Source organism: Lucilia sericata, unplaced genomic scaffold (genome assembly GCF_015586225.1).
Source record: "Lucilia sericata isolate MDLA Ls3-8-SP2 unplaced genomic scaffold, ASM1558622v1 Contig000048F_arrow, whole genome shotgun sequence".
Classification (NCBI taxonomy): Eukaryota; Metazoa; Arthropoda; class Insecta; order Diptera; family Calliphoridae; genus Lucilia; species Lucilia sericata.
In genome coordinates this window covers 191806-214098 of record NW_023994085.1, presented here as the reverse complement: position 1 = coordinate 214098, position 22293 = coordinate 191806, and the positions used below count along the sequence as shown (strand labels likewise).

Here is a 22293-nt window from a genome sequence, read left to right as displayed (position 1 = left end):
GTTGTAGCTTTGTTTTTGTTGGGTTTTTGGGAAAGACGATACACGTTGCTTTAATGTTCGGGCAACATTTGTCGCCTGGATGCACACACACGCACATAAATCATCGAATTTAATCATCAGTAAACAGCATCGAAGACTATAGACATTTGAAATGAAGACATTTCCATTTAAACGCCGATCTGCTGGGGATTTCTAACAGATTAAACCTAAAGCTGTTGGAATATGAAATATACATATGTGTGTGTAATAATAAAACACATAGGGATTTTTTTATAAAAATATTTTGGTTTTATTTTAATGATATTTCATTCTTTTCTTTAATATATGTATATTGAATAATTCAATTGTTTTCCTTAAAACTTAATCTTAAATATTAGAATAATAAAATTTCATTCTTTAAATATTTACAGACATTTTGTACACTTCTGTTGCTATTTACATTAATAATACTTTTGTTTTTTCAACCTTAATTAATAAAATTTAGTAAAATGAAACTAAAATTGTTTTCAAATAAACTGCTGAACTTATTAAACTGAAACAATTGTTAAAATAATCAAATGTATTTTAAAAACAAAAACAATATCTTTTTTTTTTTAAATAAATAACACTTACATACAAAATAATTTTAAAATTAAGGAAACATTTTTGTATTTGAATAAATTTTAAATAAGTGTTTTCAAAGGAATTTGATTCCTTTTTTTTTTGTAGCTTATATTCAAGTTCAAGTTTTCCCAAATTGTTGTTGTTTTGTTTGGGAAATAACTTCACTTTGTTTTTGCAGCTTGAAAGTCTTTTGTGGGATTTGTTATGGCTGTAGCTGAAACGGAGTTGGGGGGATTATTGGGGCCGGTTAGTGATTTGGGACTAGACAATTTCTTGGTGCTTTGCATTGGTTTTGTTGGATGTTGCTGCTGTTGTTGAGGTTGTGTAAGCATCTCGGCGGGGGGTTTATTGGCATCCATGCTGTTCTTTAATTTTTGCATGTATTCGGAGAACGCCTCGTTGCCAGCTCTCTGCATGCGTGATAACTGATCCATGATGTAAGCCTGTTGGTAGTTGTACATGGTGGGATTGAATTGGCCCAATTGTGCAGCAGCAGCCGCATTGGCAGCATATGGATAAAATATATTTGATTGATTAGCAACGGCCGCTTGAACTTGAGCCCTCAATAGATTTTCCTTGAGCAATTTACTTAACTCCGCTTGGCCGGCAGCAGCATTTTGACAGGCAGCCGCAGCTGCCAAGTGTGGAGGTAGCATTGATTGCATGGGATGTGTAAGACCAGGTGGAAGGGTGGGTGGTAGCGTTGGCATATTTGGGGTTGGAGACAACTTACTTGCATTGTTGGCATTTAAAACTGGCGGTGAAGTTGTTTTGCTGTTATTGCTTTTTGAAGTTTGTGGCGATTTTGTTGGGGCTTTGAGGCCATTGTGAGCAGCATTTGGAGCTTGGGGCTGTTGTTTGCTTGTTGCTCCGGCAGCATGTGCTCCAGGGGATTTTTTACAAGGTTGTACCTTTTTGTTGTTGGAATGTATTTTGACATTAATGCCGGTGGGTGAAGAGTAAGTGCCAATGACATTACCCGTGTTATTGGTCGACTTCGTTGGATTCACCTCGGGCTGTGTATTAATAGCTGCAATTTGACGGGGTAATATGTGTCTGAACTTTTTGCTGGCCGAGTTGTCGCCTCCATTGGGTGATTTTTGTTCGGTTAGTGAAGGATTTGGACGTTTCTCGGGGCTTGGAGTCTTCTTGTCATTTGCATTGATGGGAGACTTTTGAGGGTTGGCCGGAGATTTGTTGTTTGCTGCCGCCACAGGGGATTTATTAGAAACATTTTGATTCTTTGTCAATAAGTTTATGTTAGGGGGCATGTTATTTGAAGACGTCTTATGATTTACCAAGTTTTGTGGTACTGCTGCAGGAGGAGATTGTTTAGTGTTGTTTCCATTTTGTTGGGGTGAATTGTTGTTCTGTTTTACTGTGTTTAGAGGTGGTGTTGCTACCCTCCTAACTGGCGGATTAGGGAAAAGAGAATTGTTTGTGTTCTGAATTGGAGGCGATAGGCGCTTGGTATCCGTGTTATCGGCTGTCTGATCAGGCAATTTGAGAATCTCTATATAGTTGTTTACTGGACTCTTGTGTTTGGGATATGTAGCACCATTGCATGAAGTTTCTCCGTCTTCTCGCGTAATTGTAATGGACAGCGAAGAGGGTATGTTGATATTACAGGAATTCAACAAAGACTTAACCTTCAATTGCTTTTCGGGAGGATCTTCAACTGGACTTGGACTTCTGGCAAAGGAATAGACACGCTTAGGTGCTTGAGATTCACTGCGATTGTTAGTCAAATTCGTAGGATTGTTATTGCTATTGTTGCCACTGGAGTTTGTATCCTTTTTAACTGGTGGGCTGGGGAAGAGGCTAGACATTTGATTGTTTGAGCCTAACACATTTTGTAAGTACGAACTACCAGTGTTACTTGGTTTTGGGGTGTATTTGTATGTGGGCATGGTAGGAATGTTGTAATTAGGCACATATTGAGGTGAGCTAGGCGAGTAGATGGGTGAATTTGGTGTGTACATGGGCGTACGGCAACCAGGTGGCACTTCGTTACCCTTTGATTTGGAGGCATTGAATAAGGCCAAGTTCAAATAACTGTTATTTTTGCTACCAGCTCCCGACTTAGCAGACGAAGATGAAGAGGAAACATTGACATTGTTTCTGGCATTTGAAGTAGCATTTGTAGGATTTGGAGTTTTCGGGGGAGGTGCTGGCATAGATGGAGGCCCCATTACAGGGGCAGCATCAGTTTTAGGTCCATATACTTTAGAAGAGACAGGTTCCTTTGGAATTGTTTTGATCTCTGTGCCAGCATCTTTTAGAATCTTATTGACATCGCTGGGTATATTAGCGAATGGATTAATCCGTGGAGTTTTAGGCAAAATTGGTTGGAATCTTTTAGCAATGGGTGTACGACTGCCAGGAGCCGCCAGTTGTATGCCAGTATTGCCACCATGCATTGGATGTGGTGTTAACGAGCCAGGTGGAGCTGCAGTTACTTTCGATTGTTGTGATTTCTGTAACTTCTTGGGTAAAGCTGCGGGTGGTTTCATGGCTGTTACTGCGGGAGGTGGAGGCATTAAGGATTTGTTGGTGGAAGGCGACGAGGGCTTAGTATTCACTATTGGAGGCAATTTGATTTTAAAATCTTCTGTTGCCAATGGTGGTGATAATTTGGGTTTCTTTACAACAGCTTTAACAGGCTCTTTGCTTTTGCGTTTCGAAGACGAAGATATTTGCAAAGGATCCTTGGCAATAGTTTTATTTACAATACTGTGGGTAAATTCTTTGAGTGAAGTTTTGGAAGGTTTTGTTTCCAATTTCTCGGTTTTTATGTTTTTAGTGGGTGTCAAAGCGAAGGATTTCAAAAATTGCGATTTCTTATCCTCTTCTTCTAAAGGGCTGGGTAAATTTGTTTTTGCTAAAGGACTAATGCGTTCTGCCTTAATGGTGAGTGGAGGCACTGTTAGAGGGCTGGGAGTCTTGCTCTTACGCTCACTATGAGGTGAAGATTTTGGAGAAGACTTTGGACTACTATCTTTGTCCTTTTTAGTCTTAACTTTCCATTCTTTTTCGGGCTTAACAGGCTTAACTATCTCCTTGCGCTCGGGATCTGACATGTTGATAATTGTAACACTATTTTGTTTTGACAGATCTATTTTAAGCTTAATATTTTCCACTTTACGTTCGTCTTTCTGTGACGAAGTGGAAGGAGAAGTTTTGTGATTGTCTTTTTTCTCCTTCATCACTTTAACACGAGCCGGTGAATTGACATCGCTATAAGACGACTTATCCTTTACAGCTTTATTCACCAGGGTAATTTTCAGCTTATCGGTAAGAGAAGTCTCATGCGAACTAATCGAAGGACTTTGAGGTTGTACAATTTCAAATTGTTTTTGTTCTGGCACCGATGGTGGGGGGATTTCTGTGGTAGAGGATACTTCTGACTCATTTTCTTGCTTGATTTCCTCGGGCTCAAGTATTTTATTACTGCTAACCGGGGCCGCTAGGGAGGGTGTGGGCTCATGCACTATACACATGGCTTGGGAATGTAATTTTGGTTCCTCCACTACAGGCACAATTTCTTTCTTAGGCTGCGTTAAGAGATTTTTCTTAACTCTTATCAAGGGTTTCGGCGATTGTTTGACGCGGAAATAAAAACGCATGGGAGCATCTCTTTTCCACGTGTATATATAGGCTACATCCATAAGGGTGTAATGATCAAGTAAAACTATAGTTTTCACTTTATACATGATATCAATGGTAAAACGATTGCAATTAATTTCGAATTTACCATAGACTAACTTTTTCAAATGGGCTACGGTACACATGGCCGGGCACTGGAGATAACGGGGTTTTAATAATTCACTATATTCAGCGTTCGATTTCATGTGCTCACTAATGGGGAAAACGAAAAGAGAAAAAGAAAAGGGAAGAGCAAAAGTTAGTAAAAAGGTTTTTATAGTTTGGAATAGTTAGATGATATACTCAAAGAAGGGGAAAGGCTAAAATACTTACTCTATATCCGCATATTCCAAAGAGATGGACATATAATCCGAGGGACTGAATATTAAATGTTCAGTATCGTCACCTCTTTGTTCTGGTGTGGCTAAGGCGGCTTCTTCTGGACGATCTTTATAAAAGGCACGCTTGCGCATTAATTCCTTTTCATATAGACCCGGCACCAGTTTATAAACAATAGCTTGCAATGTTGTATCGGGCCTAAAATGATAAAAAGGAAAAATAGAATTAGATTTAATCCAAACCTTTGTTTAAATTGAAATTTTGAGAGTAAGTTGCAAAAACCATTTATGCATTTTTCAAATGGTTCATTAAAGCGTAAAACATGACTCTTAACAAATTGAAAATGTAAAGACGGAGCTAGAAATGTGTGTGTCTAACTAAGCAGGTAATAATAACATTAGCATGAAATACAAACAACAACAACAATACTATATATATTTTAAAAGTCTGTATAAGTGTCCGTCCGTTTAACTATTTGGCTGGCTGCCGGTCTTTCTGCTCTATCTTTTTGTATCAATATGTGTTGTGACTTGAAAGTTTGTATAAATAGTAGACGACGTGTAATGAAATGTTGACGCAGATGTTTTATTATAAGGCTCATTACTTAGCACGCTGTTTGCATTCTGGCAAACAGCAAATACAACATAACACCACTAAAACTACACCTAGGCCTCGTATTACAAAAATTCTTAGACTATTATTATTTTGATAAATCGTATCGAATGTGTTTAAATGTGTTACGAGGGATGAATGTTTGTATCGGGTTTGTGCGTGTGTTTTTTCTTGTCTTTCACTCTGTGTATTTTTTCTTTTTATATTCAGGGGTTTAATGTCTCTGTTGGTTGTTGTAGTTGTTGTCTTGTTTGTCATGGCTTTAAGATGTTGTTGTTATTTTATTAGGAATTTTATTAATTTTAAGTTCTTTTCTTTAGTTATTGTTGTTGTTGTATATTAAAAACAGACATTTGAAGAAGAAATAAATTTAGATTTTTCAATTGCCGTCGGCAAGTACTTTCAGATAAGAATTTTTTTATTATTTTTTGTAGTTTTAAGACAATCTTTATTTTTTTGGAAATACTTACTTTATATTGGGTTTTGCGGTATTTATCATCATTTCACAACGCGGACAATACTGCTCCGTTCTCAAGTGTTTGATTAAACAACTATGGCAAACTGGAATTAAAAAAAGTGGAAAAAAATTCATAAATATAATAAAAAAATCTTTTCATATTTCAACAACTATTTTTATTGTCTAAAAATTGTGTTAGTGAAAAAGGACACCTTTTAGAGGCTTAACGCACAGAATCCTTTTGCAATTGTTTTTCATTTACTTAACATTTCAACCCCCTTTTTTTGATTTATACTTAAATACATTTTCATATTAAAATAATATTTTATTATTTGACATGTAATATTTGCAATAAGGCGAAAAATCCCTTTCTCACATGGGAAAGGCTTTGAACAAACATGGCTAGGTAGAAAAACTGTAAAAATGAGATATTTTACCCATACTTTGGTTACGTAGGAAATGCGAGTCAAAAATCATTTTAGTATTTTCTTTAAATTTGATAAAATGGACTCTTGAGACATTTAATATTGATATTGGTACATATAACGCTAAATTAGCCTTAGTCTCTAATTATTCCCTCAATTAGAATTTTGTTCTTGAAGTTGTAAAGTCTTTGAATCTTCCCTAGTTTGGAATACAACGCCTGTTAAACGAAAAGAAATCAAAATATAACTTCAACTGAAGGTGACACCAAATATAAATTCAAGGTTGAGCGAGTGAAAAAAACGTCAGACGTCCTTGTTCTATTTACACTACAGCATTGCGCCTCAAGGTATGCAAAGTAATCAAGGTTGTGCAATGTAATGTGAAATGAGACTAAAAGCATAATAAATAATAATAAACAAAAACTACTTACATGAATGCAAACACTCCACAATAGTTGTGGCGTCAATCAAGTAACCAAAACACAGGCTGCAAATGATGTGCGAATTAACGGAACTCATTAAAATGGGTCGTTGGCGCATTGCCGACAATTGCAAATCATTGTTCTCCATTTCATCTTGGCCATTATCATTGGCCAACAACTGATGATGTTGTTGATCGTTTGACTCTAATTCGGTTTTAATGACAGTATCACAGGATTGATTGGATTCGTTTTTAATGCTTTTGTTGTCATTATTACTGTTGCTGCTGCTGCTGTCACATTGAGATGTTATGACATTCTTGGCATTAGAGCTTGACGAGGAGCAGGAATAAGAGGAAGATGATGAGGTTGAAGAGGCTGATGATGACATTTCTTTCAATTGTTGACGATTTTGTGTTTTTGTTTTATTGACATTTGTTACAGCAGCCGCATTGTTATTGTTATTACTGTTGTTGCTGCTGTTTTTGTTTTGCTGTTCCATTTGCTTGTATGTTGTATTGGAATTCGCCATGTTTGTTGCTGTTATTGTTGCCGTTTTTAGTTTTACTGGCAAAGTTGAAATGGTTGTTGTTGCTTCTGCCACTTTAGTCGTTGCAGTTGTTTGTGTTTTTGAGGCAGAATTTGTCACAGGTAGCGGTACAGGGGACATAATTTGTTGTTTTTTTTTTTTTTTTTGTTATGTCTTCCTTACTTTGGGTTTCTTTTTTTTGCTCTTTTGTTTTGTTTTAGGCCCACAAAAAGTAATTTGATATTTTTAAGGCTGAAATATTAGTTTTGTAAAGAAATTTTAGATTTATTTGCTTAATTTTGTTATAAAAAAACAGATTATAAAAGAAATAAAGAAATAATATGATAAAAGTTAGTGTAATAGGAAAGAATAGGGACTATATGAGATTAACAAGGCTAATTTTTGTAATTAAACTTCAAAATTGTGGCTTTTTTATTATAAAATTTTATTAGCTTTAGGTTTTTTTTAATTTTATACACATTTATAACAAAAAATACTTTAATAAATTTAATAGGTCTTTAAAACGGAGAGTTGCCATGTTTTTATTAGTGGTTATTATTCCTATAGGTGATTTTAATATCTCCTTTTTTGTTAAATAATAGACTAAAATCTCCAAAATTTGCTTTCTACTAGATTTGTTTTTTTAAATTATTTGGAAAATCTTATATAATTTCAATTGGTTGGACTTGGTGATATATAAAGGCTTTAGAAAGTAAACATTTGCTAGTTGTTTTGATATATTTAGCCATCAATAAATATTTTAAATATCTTTTCTAGGACCCTTTTACGGCACTAGTTCTTAGTTATCATTTCTCGTAAGATTAGATGGCCGATTGGATTTTATAAATCTTTTATATTGAATCCCTTGTGAGATTTGAAAGAGGAGAGTAATGGTGCTGTAACATGTAATGAAAGTGCTGGAAAGAGTAGTGATTTAATCTGACATAACAAAACCTAACAAAATTCTTAATTCTTTCCGATTTTAGCAATTTTATAGTTGATCTTTGACAGTTTCAAAGACTAGTCTAATGGAGGATCATTAAGATCTTACAAGTCAAATACTGTTTTTGAATTTTTTAACAAACTTTTAAATGGGTTAAAGCTCCGTGAACGAAAAGTGCAGATTTACACTTTTCTTTTTGAGATCTTTTTTTGAATTTCCAGCGAATATGATGAATTTGGATTTTGGAATAGTTCTGACACAATAAACTCGAGAACTATTACATCTAATGAGAAAAGATCTTGTTAAGTTTTAAAACTATCCGATAGATGGCGTCGTATATTCAAATTTTTGGTCCATTACAACTAAAACAGGGAAACGATTATTTGAAGATTTTGGGAGTATTTAAATCTATATATATATATCTGCCAAAGCAAAGTACATAAAGTGGACCGGTGTCAAATAGTTTTCTATCATTAAAAATTCCTTTAAAATAAGGAATGAAACTGTCATAGGGTTAAAAACAACTCCTGGCAACTCTGTATTAATATAGTTTTTGTATGAGAGCATTTTTCTAGCAGCAAGAGCGATAACAAAAGAAAATGAGAAAAAGCCGAGAGAATGAAATACAAAATATATGTGATTGTAGATTTTCGTTAAGAGAATTGTTTGTAATTTTGAAATGTGTTTATTTTTGTTAGTGATAAAAACTACAGCTGGAAAAATATAAAAAACGTAGATATTTTGTATGACTGTGTAAAAGTATGGTGGTGGTAGTGGTAAATATTGAAAGAAGAATAAAATAAATAAACGATGAAAACAAAGCAAAAAGAAAGGAAAGGAAAAAAAATAATAGTATATAGTGGATGGAGGGATATATTACAACAAATATAGAAAAAGGGAATAATTTGTAAGAGTGAGAAAAAGCTGAACATAAAATAAGGGATAAAATCATTGAAAATATGAAATTATAAACAATTAAGCAACTTTTATAATTTTAAATAAATATTTAATTAAAAAAAAAAAATAATTAATTACCTTTAAATTTAGGGATAATAAATTTAAAATAATAATCCAATAATTTAAATCCATGTTTTTAGCGTGTTTAATCCAATATTTTAAAGGGTAATCCAAAAAGTGTGTGTAAAGTAATCCAAATTATGATTTTGTTTTTTTGTAGTTTAATTTTAAAACACTTTGTTTTTTATTTTATTAAAAAACTTTCACAATATGTAATTTATTTTGTATAAATTTTTTTCCACTTCTTTACAGAGATTTTCTCTTTTTTTGTGATTATATTTCTTTTTTTCATGTATTTATTTTATATTCCTTTTTTGTTTGTTATTTCTACATTATTTTGTTGTTGTTGTATTTGTGTAACTGTATGTATATCACGCTGCTGTTTATTTATTCTTTAGCTTGTTTTCACTACAAGCTGAGATATTTATTATCAATTTTGTTTTCAACGTTATTTCGTAAAATTTTTCTCAACTTCTTTTCTCTTTTTGTAAAATATCACACACTCTTACACGAATGCATTGCAATATTATTAATAATTTTTATATTTTGGGGGAAGTAATTTTTTTTTATTCAAAAACTTGTTTTTTTTTTTCATATAAACATTTAATTTTTTCTTAATTAATTATTTTTTTTAATCCAGTTTTCGTAAAAATTTTCCGGTACACGTCTTTTCAATTCAACGTTTCGCGTTGAAATGCTTCTTAGCATTGAGTTAATATGCTCGCCAGCAGATACATATGCTCAGTTAAATGGCTTTTTTGCCTGTATCTTATGTACTGCATATTTAGTATATAAGTAGCATTTTTTATATATAGTTTGTCTACCTAACTGAACACAGTACACACCACTCACTGTTTGTATATTTTTTCTATATACTTTTCAGTAGTATATTTAGGTAAATGAGTAAAATTTTTACTCTAGCAGAGTTATTGACTTTTTTCGTGGCCTCTAGATATTTCTATCTCTTTTACTTATTGGCGTTTTATAGAGGATTGAGTTTAGTTAGCTATCTCTTTCGTTTATTGCTTAACTCTCTTGTTTTGGTAAATTGAGTTGTTTGATTTTACTGTAAACTATTGAGTTTAATTTACAATTATCACTCATTCGTATGGAGTCAAAGACGAAATGTACTCTTTTAGTTTTCTCACTTTATTTCTGTTTTAATGTTTCACTATTAGGGCGCCAGTTACACTCATGCACACACATTTACTTAAACTCATGTAATCAAACACACAGATACTTTTTAAAACAACAACCAGGAGAGGAATATTAGCAACGTTGTCGTCGGTAGAGATGCGTTTTTATCGTTTTTACGACGAACCGTTTGTATTCGCTGTTGGATTTATACTAAAAGGTCTTGTATTTTTAATGGCCTGCCTGACTGACTGTCAGACTTTTATGTGCTGCGAGTGTATGTTTGTTACGAATGTATCTGTATCTGCTGGCTTTAGTTTGAGTGCTTGTTTCATTTTAGTCTGCTGCTTTTGTTGTTATTGTTGGTTTTTTTTGCATTCGTTGCAGTTGATTTTTATATATACATTCTCGTTATGTGCATATATAGCTTCAGACTTGTTATATATAAACATACTTACATACCCTCGAAGTTGTTTTATATACATACATACATCCATTTCATATGTATCTTCTCTTTACCTAACTACCTCTATCTACTATGTATCTACCTAATGCCTGTAAAGTTCAATTGAGTTTTATATAATCTGCTTTTCAGCTATCGTTGTTGCTTTTCTAGAATTATTATATATTCTAGAATTATATACTAAAAACATTTGCTTTTGAGGATTTTGTGTATTTTGTGTTTATTTACTTGTATTTATGTATTTAATTTTATTTGCTTTTTATTTTATTTTCCTATCCTTTATATACTAACTGCTGCACTCTTGCTGCTTCCCCTACTTTCCCTTTAGAGTTTTGAATACTTTTCCTTGTTTTTCGTTTTGATGTTTTTTTTTTTAAATCTTTGAAAACTTTTCAGACAAATGGTGGACAAATGTGTTTGTAGCTCTCACTGTTTTCAGCTCTTCCTTGCCTCAACCTATCAAATTGTTGTTTGCCTCAAATCCTTTGTGTTCCATAGATTCAATGAACTTTAAACTGAATTTTAACTTTAGCTCTATCTCCTTTACATACCCAAAATGTATAGCTATATACTAAGTTACTAAAAGTACTGTTTCCTTTTTAAGATTTTAAAAGTTAGATATTTTTTTCAAATTCTTTAAAGAATTTAATATATCACTCGTATATTGTTATTTATGGCAAATACGCGTGATATAGAAGTGAAGGAATAGGTATCCATTTTTGGTATAAATTAACCTAATAAAGTCTAAATAAGAAACCCTATGAGTTCTAATCATACTTCTTCAAATAAACATAAAATAAGCACTGCGAAGAGCCTTAGAGGGAAAGAGTTGCAAACTAGTTACCTATGGGGATGATGTGGAAATTGCAGTTATTTGAAATTTGATTCTGTCTTTAATCCAGCTAAAACAGAATTGGTACTATTCAACTTTAATATACATAACTTTAATAACCCTTACTGCAACTTCAAAAATCAAAGAAGTTGTGATAACACCAAATATTGGAACTTAACTGAGACCCAAACACATCATTACTAGACAACTGTTTCTTGATTAATTCTATATAAAAGAAATCTTCAAAGTTCTAACGTGCCTTGTGGATGGTTCCACTTAGTATAACTAGATCACTTATGGCTATTTCATCTAGAGCAATTTCCACAATCTTAAACTTGAAAACACCTCATATTCTGTCAAGATACTTAGCTGATAATTACGCAATACATCTGATATCTTGGGACTAAAACTGCCAGTCTTCCACCTGGATTTTACTACAGACATCACATAAATATTCACTGATAATTCAAAAGGAGAGATGTCAGATGTAAATGGGTCCCAATTAAGATAATACGCCTTTGTATGACAATACCTTCTTAAAAGTTAGCCATAACGAGAATTAGAGTGGAACATTTACTACAAATGTTAGTCTAAAGCAGGGATGTTCTCTATCACCTCTGCTCTCTGAAGTAGTTCTAGGCAACGTTATGTCCAATGTTTTCAAGAAGAATTGTCTGGAATTTACACCAACATTTTGAAGTTCTCGAATTCGCAAATGATCTTTGCCAAATATCCCAAAAGACAAAATTCATGTGTATGAACAACTCCATACAGGACAATCTATACTTTGACAACATGGAAATTTAATTCCAGGAATTCCTTAAAAGTTCGCCATAACGGGAAGTATAGTGGAACATTTACTAAAAATGTAGATCTAAAGCAATGATGTCCTCTATCATATCTGTTTTTTGTAGTTCTTGGCAACGTTATTTCCAAAGTATGGAAGAAACAAAAGGAATTGTCTCGAATTTCCACCGACATCTTGAAGATTTCGATTTCGCAGATGATGTTTGTCTTATATCCCACAGACACAGAAATAAGCGGAGCAAGGTCCACGATTTGGTCATCCATTGTGGAGATGTTGGTCTGACAATAAACCTCCAAAGTCAGAGGCCATATGAACAACACTATACAGGACAAACTATTGATAACATGGAAATTGAATTCCTGGAGAACTTTTGTTGTTTAGGCTGCATAATGTCAACACAAAGCGGTGTAGAAAAAGATGTAAGTTATAAATTTGGTAAAGATAGAGCTGTTTTCGGTCGGTTGAACATGACATGATGGAGAACACCACAGATATACACACAAAGTTGCGGTTATTCAAAACATGCGTGAAGCGAGACATAGCTTACATTAGTGGCAAAAATAGGAAATATCCAAACGACGATCAATAAATTTTTGCGAATTATATGAACAATTAGTAATACCGATTTATGGAGGAAATCAAATGAAACACCGAAAATTCAAACGCAAACTATCACAAGAAAGTAGAAATGGGTTAGCTTCGCAAAACCCTGAAAAGCATCACAATATATGCCTTGGAATGAAACTCTCATGTCAGTATACGAAAAGGAGGTCCTTAGAGTAAATGGCGCCGAACAATGCTGCTGGAGATTTGCGAAATCAACATGTCATTCAATGGTGTCGAAATACTAATTCAGGATAGAACAAGATGGAACAATATTGTAGATACCCTATGTTCCCAGGAGGAATAAAATGAAGGTAAATATTCGAAGGTACTTGAAAGTTTTTGGGTGTGACTCTAATGAATTAGTTACCACATATTGATAGAAAAATTACCATAGAATTCCAACAAAATGTGTATATCACATCGAAAGTTTCTCTAGAGTTTCGAATGTATCTAGTGGATATAGCGTCACATTTATAGTTCACGTTTACGATTTAACAAAGGAAGGCGTAAGAAGAGGATCTTAGACAATCCTTACCTCCAGACCCAATTCAGGCAGAAGTGTTGAAAACCCCGTTCAGACCGATTTCTGTTGCTTGGCTTTCGACGGTTTTGCATCTCAGTCGCTGTACTGCGATGTATTATTCGTAAAACATTTCATGTTATGCGTGCTTTCGTTTTGACTCAAATCGATGATACATTTTGATAGCTTTAATCTCAGTGTCCAAAGCTTCCAGCTTTCTATATGAATATATAGCTCGAATTGAGGATTTTTTTTCGAACTAATGGTGAAAACTCTGCTGTTTTGGTTATGTGCTTCAACCATTAATTTTTTAAATCCAAATAAAAGCTCCACCTTGCTTTCGGTATTCAAGTTTGAGTTGCGGAACAACTTGAATGTTATAAAAACTGTCTGATCGACAGCAAATCTTTGTCTTTCAACAGTTTTACGTTTCATTCGCAGTGCTGTAGTGAATTGTTATGTGTATGCGTTTCGTTGTTTGCATGCATTCGTTTTATCTCGGAGTAACTCGTTTTGACGATGAAATTTTATATTGATCTAATTCCCTGCAAAAATTATTGTAGTACATAATCCGTTTTGGTAATAAAATAACTACTCGCCTGTAAACATTATTGAAGTACATGACCCTTTTAGTAGTCCTATGTAATGCAGTAATGAATCATGTTTATTATTTTTGAAAACAACATGGTCCATAGCCTGCATTACATAGGACCATGTTGCGGGTCATGTGCTCCCATAATTTCAGCAAGGGACTAGTTTTGAATTACTCCGATGAAAGTGAATTGATGGATTTCGTGGTCCTCACCTAGGACATCACAATGTTAAATGGAGTATGTTTTTTCGATATACATACATATTAGACATATTAGTTTTGGACCACTCCTATTCCTTTGAGGAGTACTCTTTACACTCGTGTGAGGAGTAGTCTCAATTTTTGCAGGGAAGTGTGCTAAGGTTTTAGTTTTCTATATAAAAATATGGACCGATTAAAAGACTTAGAAGCAATCAACTAACCCTTTTTGTTATGCATTAATAATTCAAAAAAATTCACATTATTGTTAATAGAAAATGTAAAAATAAATTCGCTTGTTTAGAGTCCAGAAGAATCTGGCTCAGTATGGATAGTAGGGTCGACTTATTATTCTTATGAATTTGTCCAAACTTCACTTTAGAAACCTTATTGCTACTATATCACGTCACTGGCCTCTGAGCAAAGCAAAAAATAAAAGGAAGACTACTGGGTTTTTCCATCCGGCCATGGAAATTCTATGTTGGTTTTAAAAATTCTTAACGAACCAGAATCAGCCATCTTCAAAACTATGAAATTTGTAAGATTTGCCATTACTCGACCTCCAAGACTTTTTATTTTTTAAGTTACAGTTTCAAACCTTATGAACAATGTAAGAGCAATTCATATATTTTTCACTATTATCGTTTGATAATAAAATATTATTTTGCAATATTAGGGTTTTATTCATAAACTTTTATCAAAGATTTATAAATCAAATTGTTATACAAAATGTGTACTATAAACCTTTGATAAACGTTTATGAATAAGGCAGTATGTAACAATTTAGCCATAATATAACAATTTAAAATAAAAAAAACGTTTTTAAATTCACGAAATTCTTATAAATATCACGTTTTAAATACACACATCTACAGATTTAAAATATTCCGTGTTAATTCTAAGTGGAGCAATTTATTTTAATTGTTGTTTGTTGCTTCATTTAATGGCGCAAACGTGTAAGAGAGCAGCGGAAGTGAATCATGTTCTATTTAATTGTAATTGTGTACTTTGAATACTGGTTAATAGTTTTTTTATTTGCTGTATTTATTATCCATACAGTAACCGCAATTTTATAAAGAAAAACCACAGGCTCCAACCCAGAACTATCCATAGAACAACAAAAACAATATGAATGAAATTAAAGATTTTTTAAATTCATTAGAATAAAACCCTATTGGCTTTTCAGAGCAACCCAAACAGTGAGTAATCTTAAAATATTTTTTCTAAATATGTAGATGCCTTTAAAAGAAGAGTCCTTTAGAAGATTGGCAGACAGGATACGACTCTATAAAATTTAAAAGCTTTGTTTTGGAAGATTTTCAAGTCGTTACTTTTACTCTTAGTTGTACTTTTAGGGGTTTTGGAAGAAAAATTATTGGCAATATTTTGTGAAATTGCAAAATATTTTAGTCCAGATAATGGAAAATATATAAGTATTCAATAATGCTAACCCATAAACTTTGAAAATCGAAATAAAATTGAGGAATTCTTATGGAACCGTAGTGAAATATTATTTAGTTTTCAACCGATTTTACTGAAAAATTTGTTATAGAGAGCCATATTTATATTTACATCGAAAAGATGGACGTATTGACCATTTCCCATCGTTCTGACATCATATGAATTCTGTGCCAAACGAACTATTCTATTCTTTTGAGGTTGAGATCCAATCAATCTAAATCTAAACAAATGATAGAAGGAAAAAGAATACGGGTGAGTCAACCACTTATTTCCTAATAGTTTCTAACATATATTGCAACATGTGGCCGATCGTTTTCATAATGGCCCAGGTGATAATAGGCTTCTGTGTCAATATCAAAACTTTTGAGCCGTATGAATCATCTCTCGCACGTTGAAACCGTTTCAACACATTAACCACGAGTTTCGGTGAAAAGTTAACTTCCGCATGTGAAGCTTTGTTGATAAATATTTCAACGTTTTCGAAGCAAAAAGAACTTCGTTATTTTATAACTAAATGAGAATAAGTGACAGAAATGTATTCTTTAAAGTGAAATTAAAGTTTAAAGTTACTAAAGACACATATTGATGTCATACACCCAATGTACATACATACATATGTATATTTTCCAAATTGTAGTATATTCGGGCTACGGAAACTGTTCAAAATATTAGTCGCGGATGTTAAAATGTTTATTGTATTTTAGGGTTGGGATGTATTTCGGATATTATTAAAAAATCCGAAGAAATACTGCAAGGCCTCCATCGGGCCTGTTGTGCACTCCTTTACCAGTATCTCTGATGGGAATCGAACCCACGACCTCCGGTTTAACTGACTAGAACACTAACCACTAACCCACTAGACGAAAATAATACCAAATATTTCATAACACGTGACTTTTAGCTAGATACATATTTAATGACTTAATTTTAATCACTTTCTATAGTCAACCACTCTTAGATACACACGTTCTTACAGATAATTGTGCATTTTTACCTAAAAAAATACATTTTAATGAACACAATTTGTTTCATTTCAGTATGTAGTACTTGTGTATCTACGAAATACATTTTTTGCTCTACAAAATATTCTAGCAGTTTTTTGTTTAAATCAAAATCATAAAAACACACACACTCAAAAGAAAAAATAATCCAAAAAAATCATTTTCACTTTATGAATTTCAAACAAAAATGAACACACAGTTACTAACACATATGAATGTAGTCACGTCAATGTAGTTTAGTGTGGGTGGTAACATACAATTCTCATACGAAAAGCTTTTTGTTTGCAGAATTCCAAGTGATACAATGAGTACTCACACAACAAATAGTACACGACAAACATACAAACAAATATATAGACAAATATGTAAGTATGTGTATATTTCAATACATACAAATAGACATTGGTACCACTTACGCTGAGTATTGCGCAGGTTGGTAGAGGGTTTGAATAAAAACAAACAACAACAATATGAACACATACGTAATAACAACAATTCAATAGATTTAAAAAGTTGTACTCAGTACCAGCAGGCACTACTTACTACTACTACTCTTCGAATATATAAATAAATCTTGACACAAGATTATTTGTTGTTGTGTGTCTGTTTTTCTTTAATTGTGAACAAAATAAAAAAACAAATCCGTTTGATGATAAAATATTTGTATGCATCATTATTTATCGCATTGTGGTGTAAAAAAACTAAATTTACATAAAAGAACGAGTATGAAATGAACTTATTTACATTTTGATATTGTACATACATTAGGGTGGTTGCGTTTTATGATATAACTGTTTGCAGTATTTTCCTTTTCTCAAGTAAATATTGAAAAACACTAAAGCAGCCGCAAATACGTACTTTTCAATGACTATTACATACCGTCTGCATTACTTAGAGGGAGCCCAGTAATGTCTTACAAATAACTTTATATATAAGTAGTTATTTATTAGCCTTGTGAAACGAAACTACTTACTTAACCCCTTATTAGTAAGACATCGTGGTAAATACTTACTTAACTGCCTATTTGTAAGCGTTTCTGGAGACTACTTGTCATTACATTATTTAGAAGCAGTCTAATAATGACAGACTGATAATGTTTTATGTAAATATTGGTTAGACATAAGCCCTTGTGGTAAATACTTGCCTCCAATAACATCATAGTAGTCAAATAATGAGTTTAAATTATAAAAGAACAATTTTACAGTTATAAACTTAGTTTCTTAGAAATACGATAGGAAAACAATTTTTAGAAATTTGTTTTCATAAATATCGACAATCACTGCAAAACAACCCTAATATGCAAATTAAATTAAAACATAAAACAAGTAATAAATTCAAATTTTAAAATGTGAGGGGCATTTTTAAATACGTAAATAAAATGGTTACTTATAGACCGATCTGTATAAAATTTTTGGGGAATTAAAGAACCATTGTACACAACTATATATATTTTTCACAATTAATTCAGGAATAAACTAAATTTTAAATAAATTTTTTAACAAAAGCCATGCTCGATCTTTGAACCCATCATGTTAAAGCTTTCAACTTCAAGGAAGAATCTACTACTTAAATGAAAAACTCAAAATAATCGATAACACAGACCAACGAAATGATTTACTAGAGATTCTCGACCTAATTCCTTTATTCCCTTTTTTATTGTCCATAAGCCACATAGAAATTTTCTCAAAAAATTTAAATTTGCTTAACAATAAAACTGCAGTTTGGAAACTGCCGTCTGAAGCTTGAGAGGGATGTGAAGCTAGCCGACCAGCCGAATTGACATTAAATCCAAATATCAAAGGTGCTTATTTAATGATCTGTATTGGACTAAAAGTGTCCTATCTATTATGATATGTTGAAATGACCTGAATCAGGGAACGAGTATCGAATGCAACTGATTCATTTGATGGGAGCAGTGGCCGAAAAACGCTCAAAATACGCGACCTGCGCGGGAGATTTTGTCTCATTCACTTTAAAGTTCAGAACAGATCTAGATGCAGAGCGCTTTCTCTGGAATAAACCTCACTTCAGAATACTGGCTTGATTTGTTCTTGGTTTCAGGAGATAAGCAGTTATTTTTTGTAGTAGAAACTAATTACACTGGCCAACAAATCTGATATCTGCTAAAAGTTAGAAACTGTATTTTTAAAACTGCCGTCTGAAGTGTTTTCCTTTTATGACTCCAAATACGATTTTTGCTATCTAATGAGGATTAAAACTCAAATTTCAGTTAATACAAATATATTTTACATTTAAGGACATGGTTTTATTAGAATATTTCCCAAAATTTGTTAATTTTTTTTTTAAATTTCATATCGTCACCTAAAACGCAAACCGCCCTATCTAACATTTTTAAAATTTTACAGGAGAAGCAAAAAACTATTTAAATTAAAAAGTTTGTTTCTATCAACGCGATTTATTTGTAGTAAATAAACAAATTGTTTAATAGTGAAACCTATCATTTGTTATGATAGTTGACAATGGCGTATATAAAAATGGATAAATTGGACTTTTTACCTTTAATATTTAAATGTTTTTGTAGATAGGGCCTTTTGTTCTCTGTCAATAAAATCGATAATTATGGTCAGAGGAGTCCAATTTTTGGTGTGGACATTTGTTTTGATGCAATACATTAGAATCACCAATAAAATCGATTTTGAATTTTTGGTTAGTTAGGGCCGTTTGCATTTCAGGTGACGATATGTAAGTGCTTTGCGACACTAAATGATCGGAAGAATTTGTAATAACTTTTACAATTTTTAACCGATTTTTGTGTTTTATATCTTAATGGAACGATAATTAAATATATATTCCAATTATTTGCTGCTAGAATCTAAACAATTTTTGTAAAAATCGTTTTCCCCTTTAGAGCCGTGGCGCTACCAGTTAACGTGGTCCTATCGCGTTGAATTTTTCCCGAATGCATTTCTATAACTTTAAGTATAAGTGTACAGCCAAAAGAGGCCACTATTCACAACTTCTATAAAATTCGAGAATTTTGTATTTTGGACTCAAGTAGGTAGAAAATTGGTGGGTTATATGACTTTTTTTATTTCCATATTCGGAATCTGCACACTAAATAATACTAGGATTAGTGAAAATTATTTAAAAAGTTTTTCATCGTTGGCCTGTGTTATTTGATGCCAGAAAGATGGAAAAAGATCATGGGTGTAAGAATGGCCCGTATTTTAATTTTTTGGAATGTTTGATATATTTTTTATAAAAATTAAAGTAATCTGAGATTTGTTTAATAAAAAAAATAAAAAAACTACAAAATGTTCAAAATTTGTTCATTTTTAAATTTTGTATACAAATTTTAAAGAAGTTTTCAAACATTTTCATCGATATATCTTTAAATTATTTACTTTACGTTGTTTTATAAGCTTAATTTGTCTTTAATCTGCTTCGATTTGTAATGCCTTGATTATCTAACTTTTTATTCTACTTGAGATTATTATTGTAAAGTATGTACCTATTTGTAATTCCAATTATCCATTAAATATTAATCTAACAAAGTCGATTGATGATGGATGGAAATTGAAAATGATTAAAAATTAAATGCCTTTTTTACACATCCAGTGGGTGGGTTTTTGTCACCAAAGTATGTGTTGTTTTAAATTTTGAAACAACTCGATTGTTTTATTTTGTATCATTTTGCAATACAATGCTTAAGGCAGCTTTTTAAAATAAAAGTTACTTTGTAGCAATGTATTCGTTTAATTTCCTATAAACTCCCAGCACCAAATTGATTTGAATTACAAATGATTTTACAAAATTACAAAGCATATAAAACAGGCGTCCCCCAGACAGCGAAGAAAAAAAACGAATAGAAATAATAAATAAGTATGATTGTGCGCTAATTAGTCAAATTACTTTACATCCATCCCAAAAACAACACTCAGGCATCCAACCGTTCATCTATTGTTAAACACATTCACCTGCAGTACGAGATATAAAAATGAGATACAAATACACAAACATCTGAAAGTGTTCGTACTGTAATAAAAACTTTAAGAGTTGAATACATAAAATAAATATAAAAATAAAATACACTCATTCGCATAATCATTGTGTTGTGCAGTATTTCAGAGTTGTTAGCATAATCATTGCCATCATCATTATTATCATCTTCATCGTCATCCACAACCATCATCACAGACTGAAACATTATAGATTATTATAAAGATGTGTTAAATGCGCGCGTTTTTTCTCTTTTTGCTGTTGCTTCCACTTTTTCCTCATTATTCTTGTGGCCAGAAACCACGAGTGTCACGAGTTCTGTTTTTATCATCCAAAAAAAAAAAAAAAAATGAAAAAACAATAACAACAATAAAAGCAGCAATAAAGCAACAAAAGTAACAAGCAAATCAAATCAAATAATTCTATAAACAATTGTATTTAAGACTTCCCGTATACTTCCATCTAAAAGATACCATAAGTAAATGGATAAATAAATGCTTGTACTTATTTAGATGAATGTCTGTTGTATCTGTAACATGGGTTTGAGTAAATGTATATGCGAGTATCTTTGAAATTGCTTTGTCTGATTGCATGTGTAGCGGTGACAGTATGGCTTTGTATTGGTGTATGTGTACGTTCAAAGAATTGTTATGCCTTTTAGCAAAATATATTTTTACTTAGATGTAGTAAGTATATATCTACTCGGAATACATACATATTTTATAGAATATAAATGGTTGTTGTGGAGCAATTCTTATCCATCCAAACATTAATGTCATCTATCATTCACTCTTTCAGCATATACACGTACTAATTTACAAGCAGATTCATTAGATATGAGTTTGTTCAGTAGTGGGCTTCAGTGATTGTTGCCAGATTTTTGTTAATTAAAGCTTGGGGAACCATCCACTTGCCTTTTCAGATTTAATAGCTGGCGAGATGTCCACTATAGTCACGCTTACACAAAATGTTTGGTTGGTTAATGTGTTATCGTGGCAGATCCACATCTTGGTGTTGGTACCTCTAGTCTGTCGCGACTATAACCTGGTGATAATCAATCCTCGGTCTTTCCTTGGAATGATTTGACATGATATCGAACCAGAGAACCACATAATTAGGTACCACGGGAACCGAAAGCCTACAGGGCAGTTCAAACCCAAATTCCGGGAAGAGAGATTCGTTTAAAAGACTGATGCATGGTAAAGGCCATAACTCGCGTTAAGTTCGGCTTTGTTGCCAAGATAATGTAGGGATATGCGGAAGTGATGTTTTGTATCTCGGAAGTTAAGCAACGAGGCAGCAATGGTCAGAGATTAGATAGTTCAAATACCTTAGTAAAGTGCTTGCAAATGTACCGGCAGAAGCATGTACATTAAGTTTTGACCCAGATATCTTACCAACCTTGGATATGAGGAAATTGCCAAGGAAATTATCGCCTAGAGCAGTTCATTCGCATAGAAGATGGAAGACCGTCTTTTCCTTTTCTCTGTGTTTGCAACTTCGACAGTATTCATTGAAGCGCATCCCAATCTAACTTGCATGTCTGACTAGCACCAATTGTCCAGTTATTACCATTGTCCAGTTATATCCCATCTGTTTCGGGTTATAAGTTGTCTAGTGCGTTTCTCATTGAAAGAAGGCCACAATAATTTGGTCCCTCTACGTGTGCCTAAATCATTCCGTTTATTTTCAGTCTTTTGAAGAAAAAACCTGAGAATACTACTTATGA

The 22293-nt window shown here is 32.8% G+C and overlaps 2 protein-coding genes across 2 annotated transcripts in view; one reads left to right on the top strand and one right to left on the bottom strand.

Annotated features, from left to right (window-relative positions):
- The window catches only part of LOC119615934 (protein suppressor 2 of zeste), an 84964-nt gene that overhangs the window by 15854 nt on the left and 46817 nt on the right, over positions 1-22293 (top strand). The gene's annotated exons all lie outside the window — the stretch shown is intronic.
- On the bottom strand, positions 317-10318 carry LOC119615935 (polycomb group protein Psc). Its single transcript, XM_037971990.1, has 5 exons — positions 9008-10318; positions 6513-7281; positions 5670-5760; positions 4582-4785; positions 317-4461 (listed from the first exon to the last, which is right to left on the bottom strand). The coding sequence occupies exons 2-5, from the start codon at positions 7168-7170 to the stop codon at positions 765-767; spliced, it is 4650 nt and encodes a 1549-aa protein (XP_037827918.1). The 5' UTR covers positions 7171-7281; positions 9008-10318; the 3' UTR covers positions 317-764.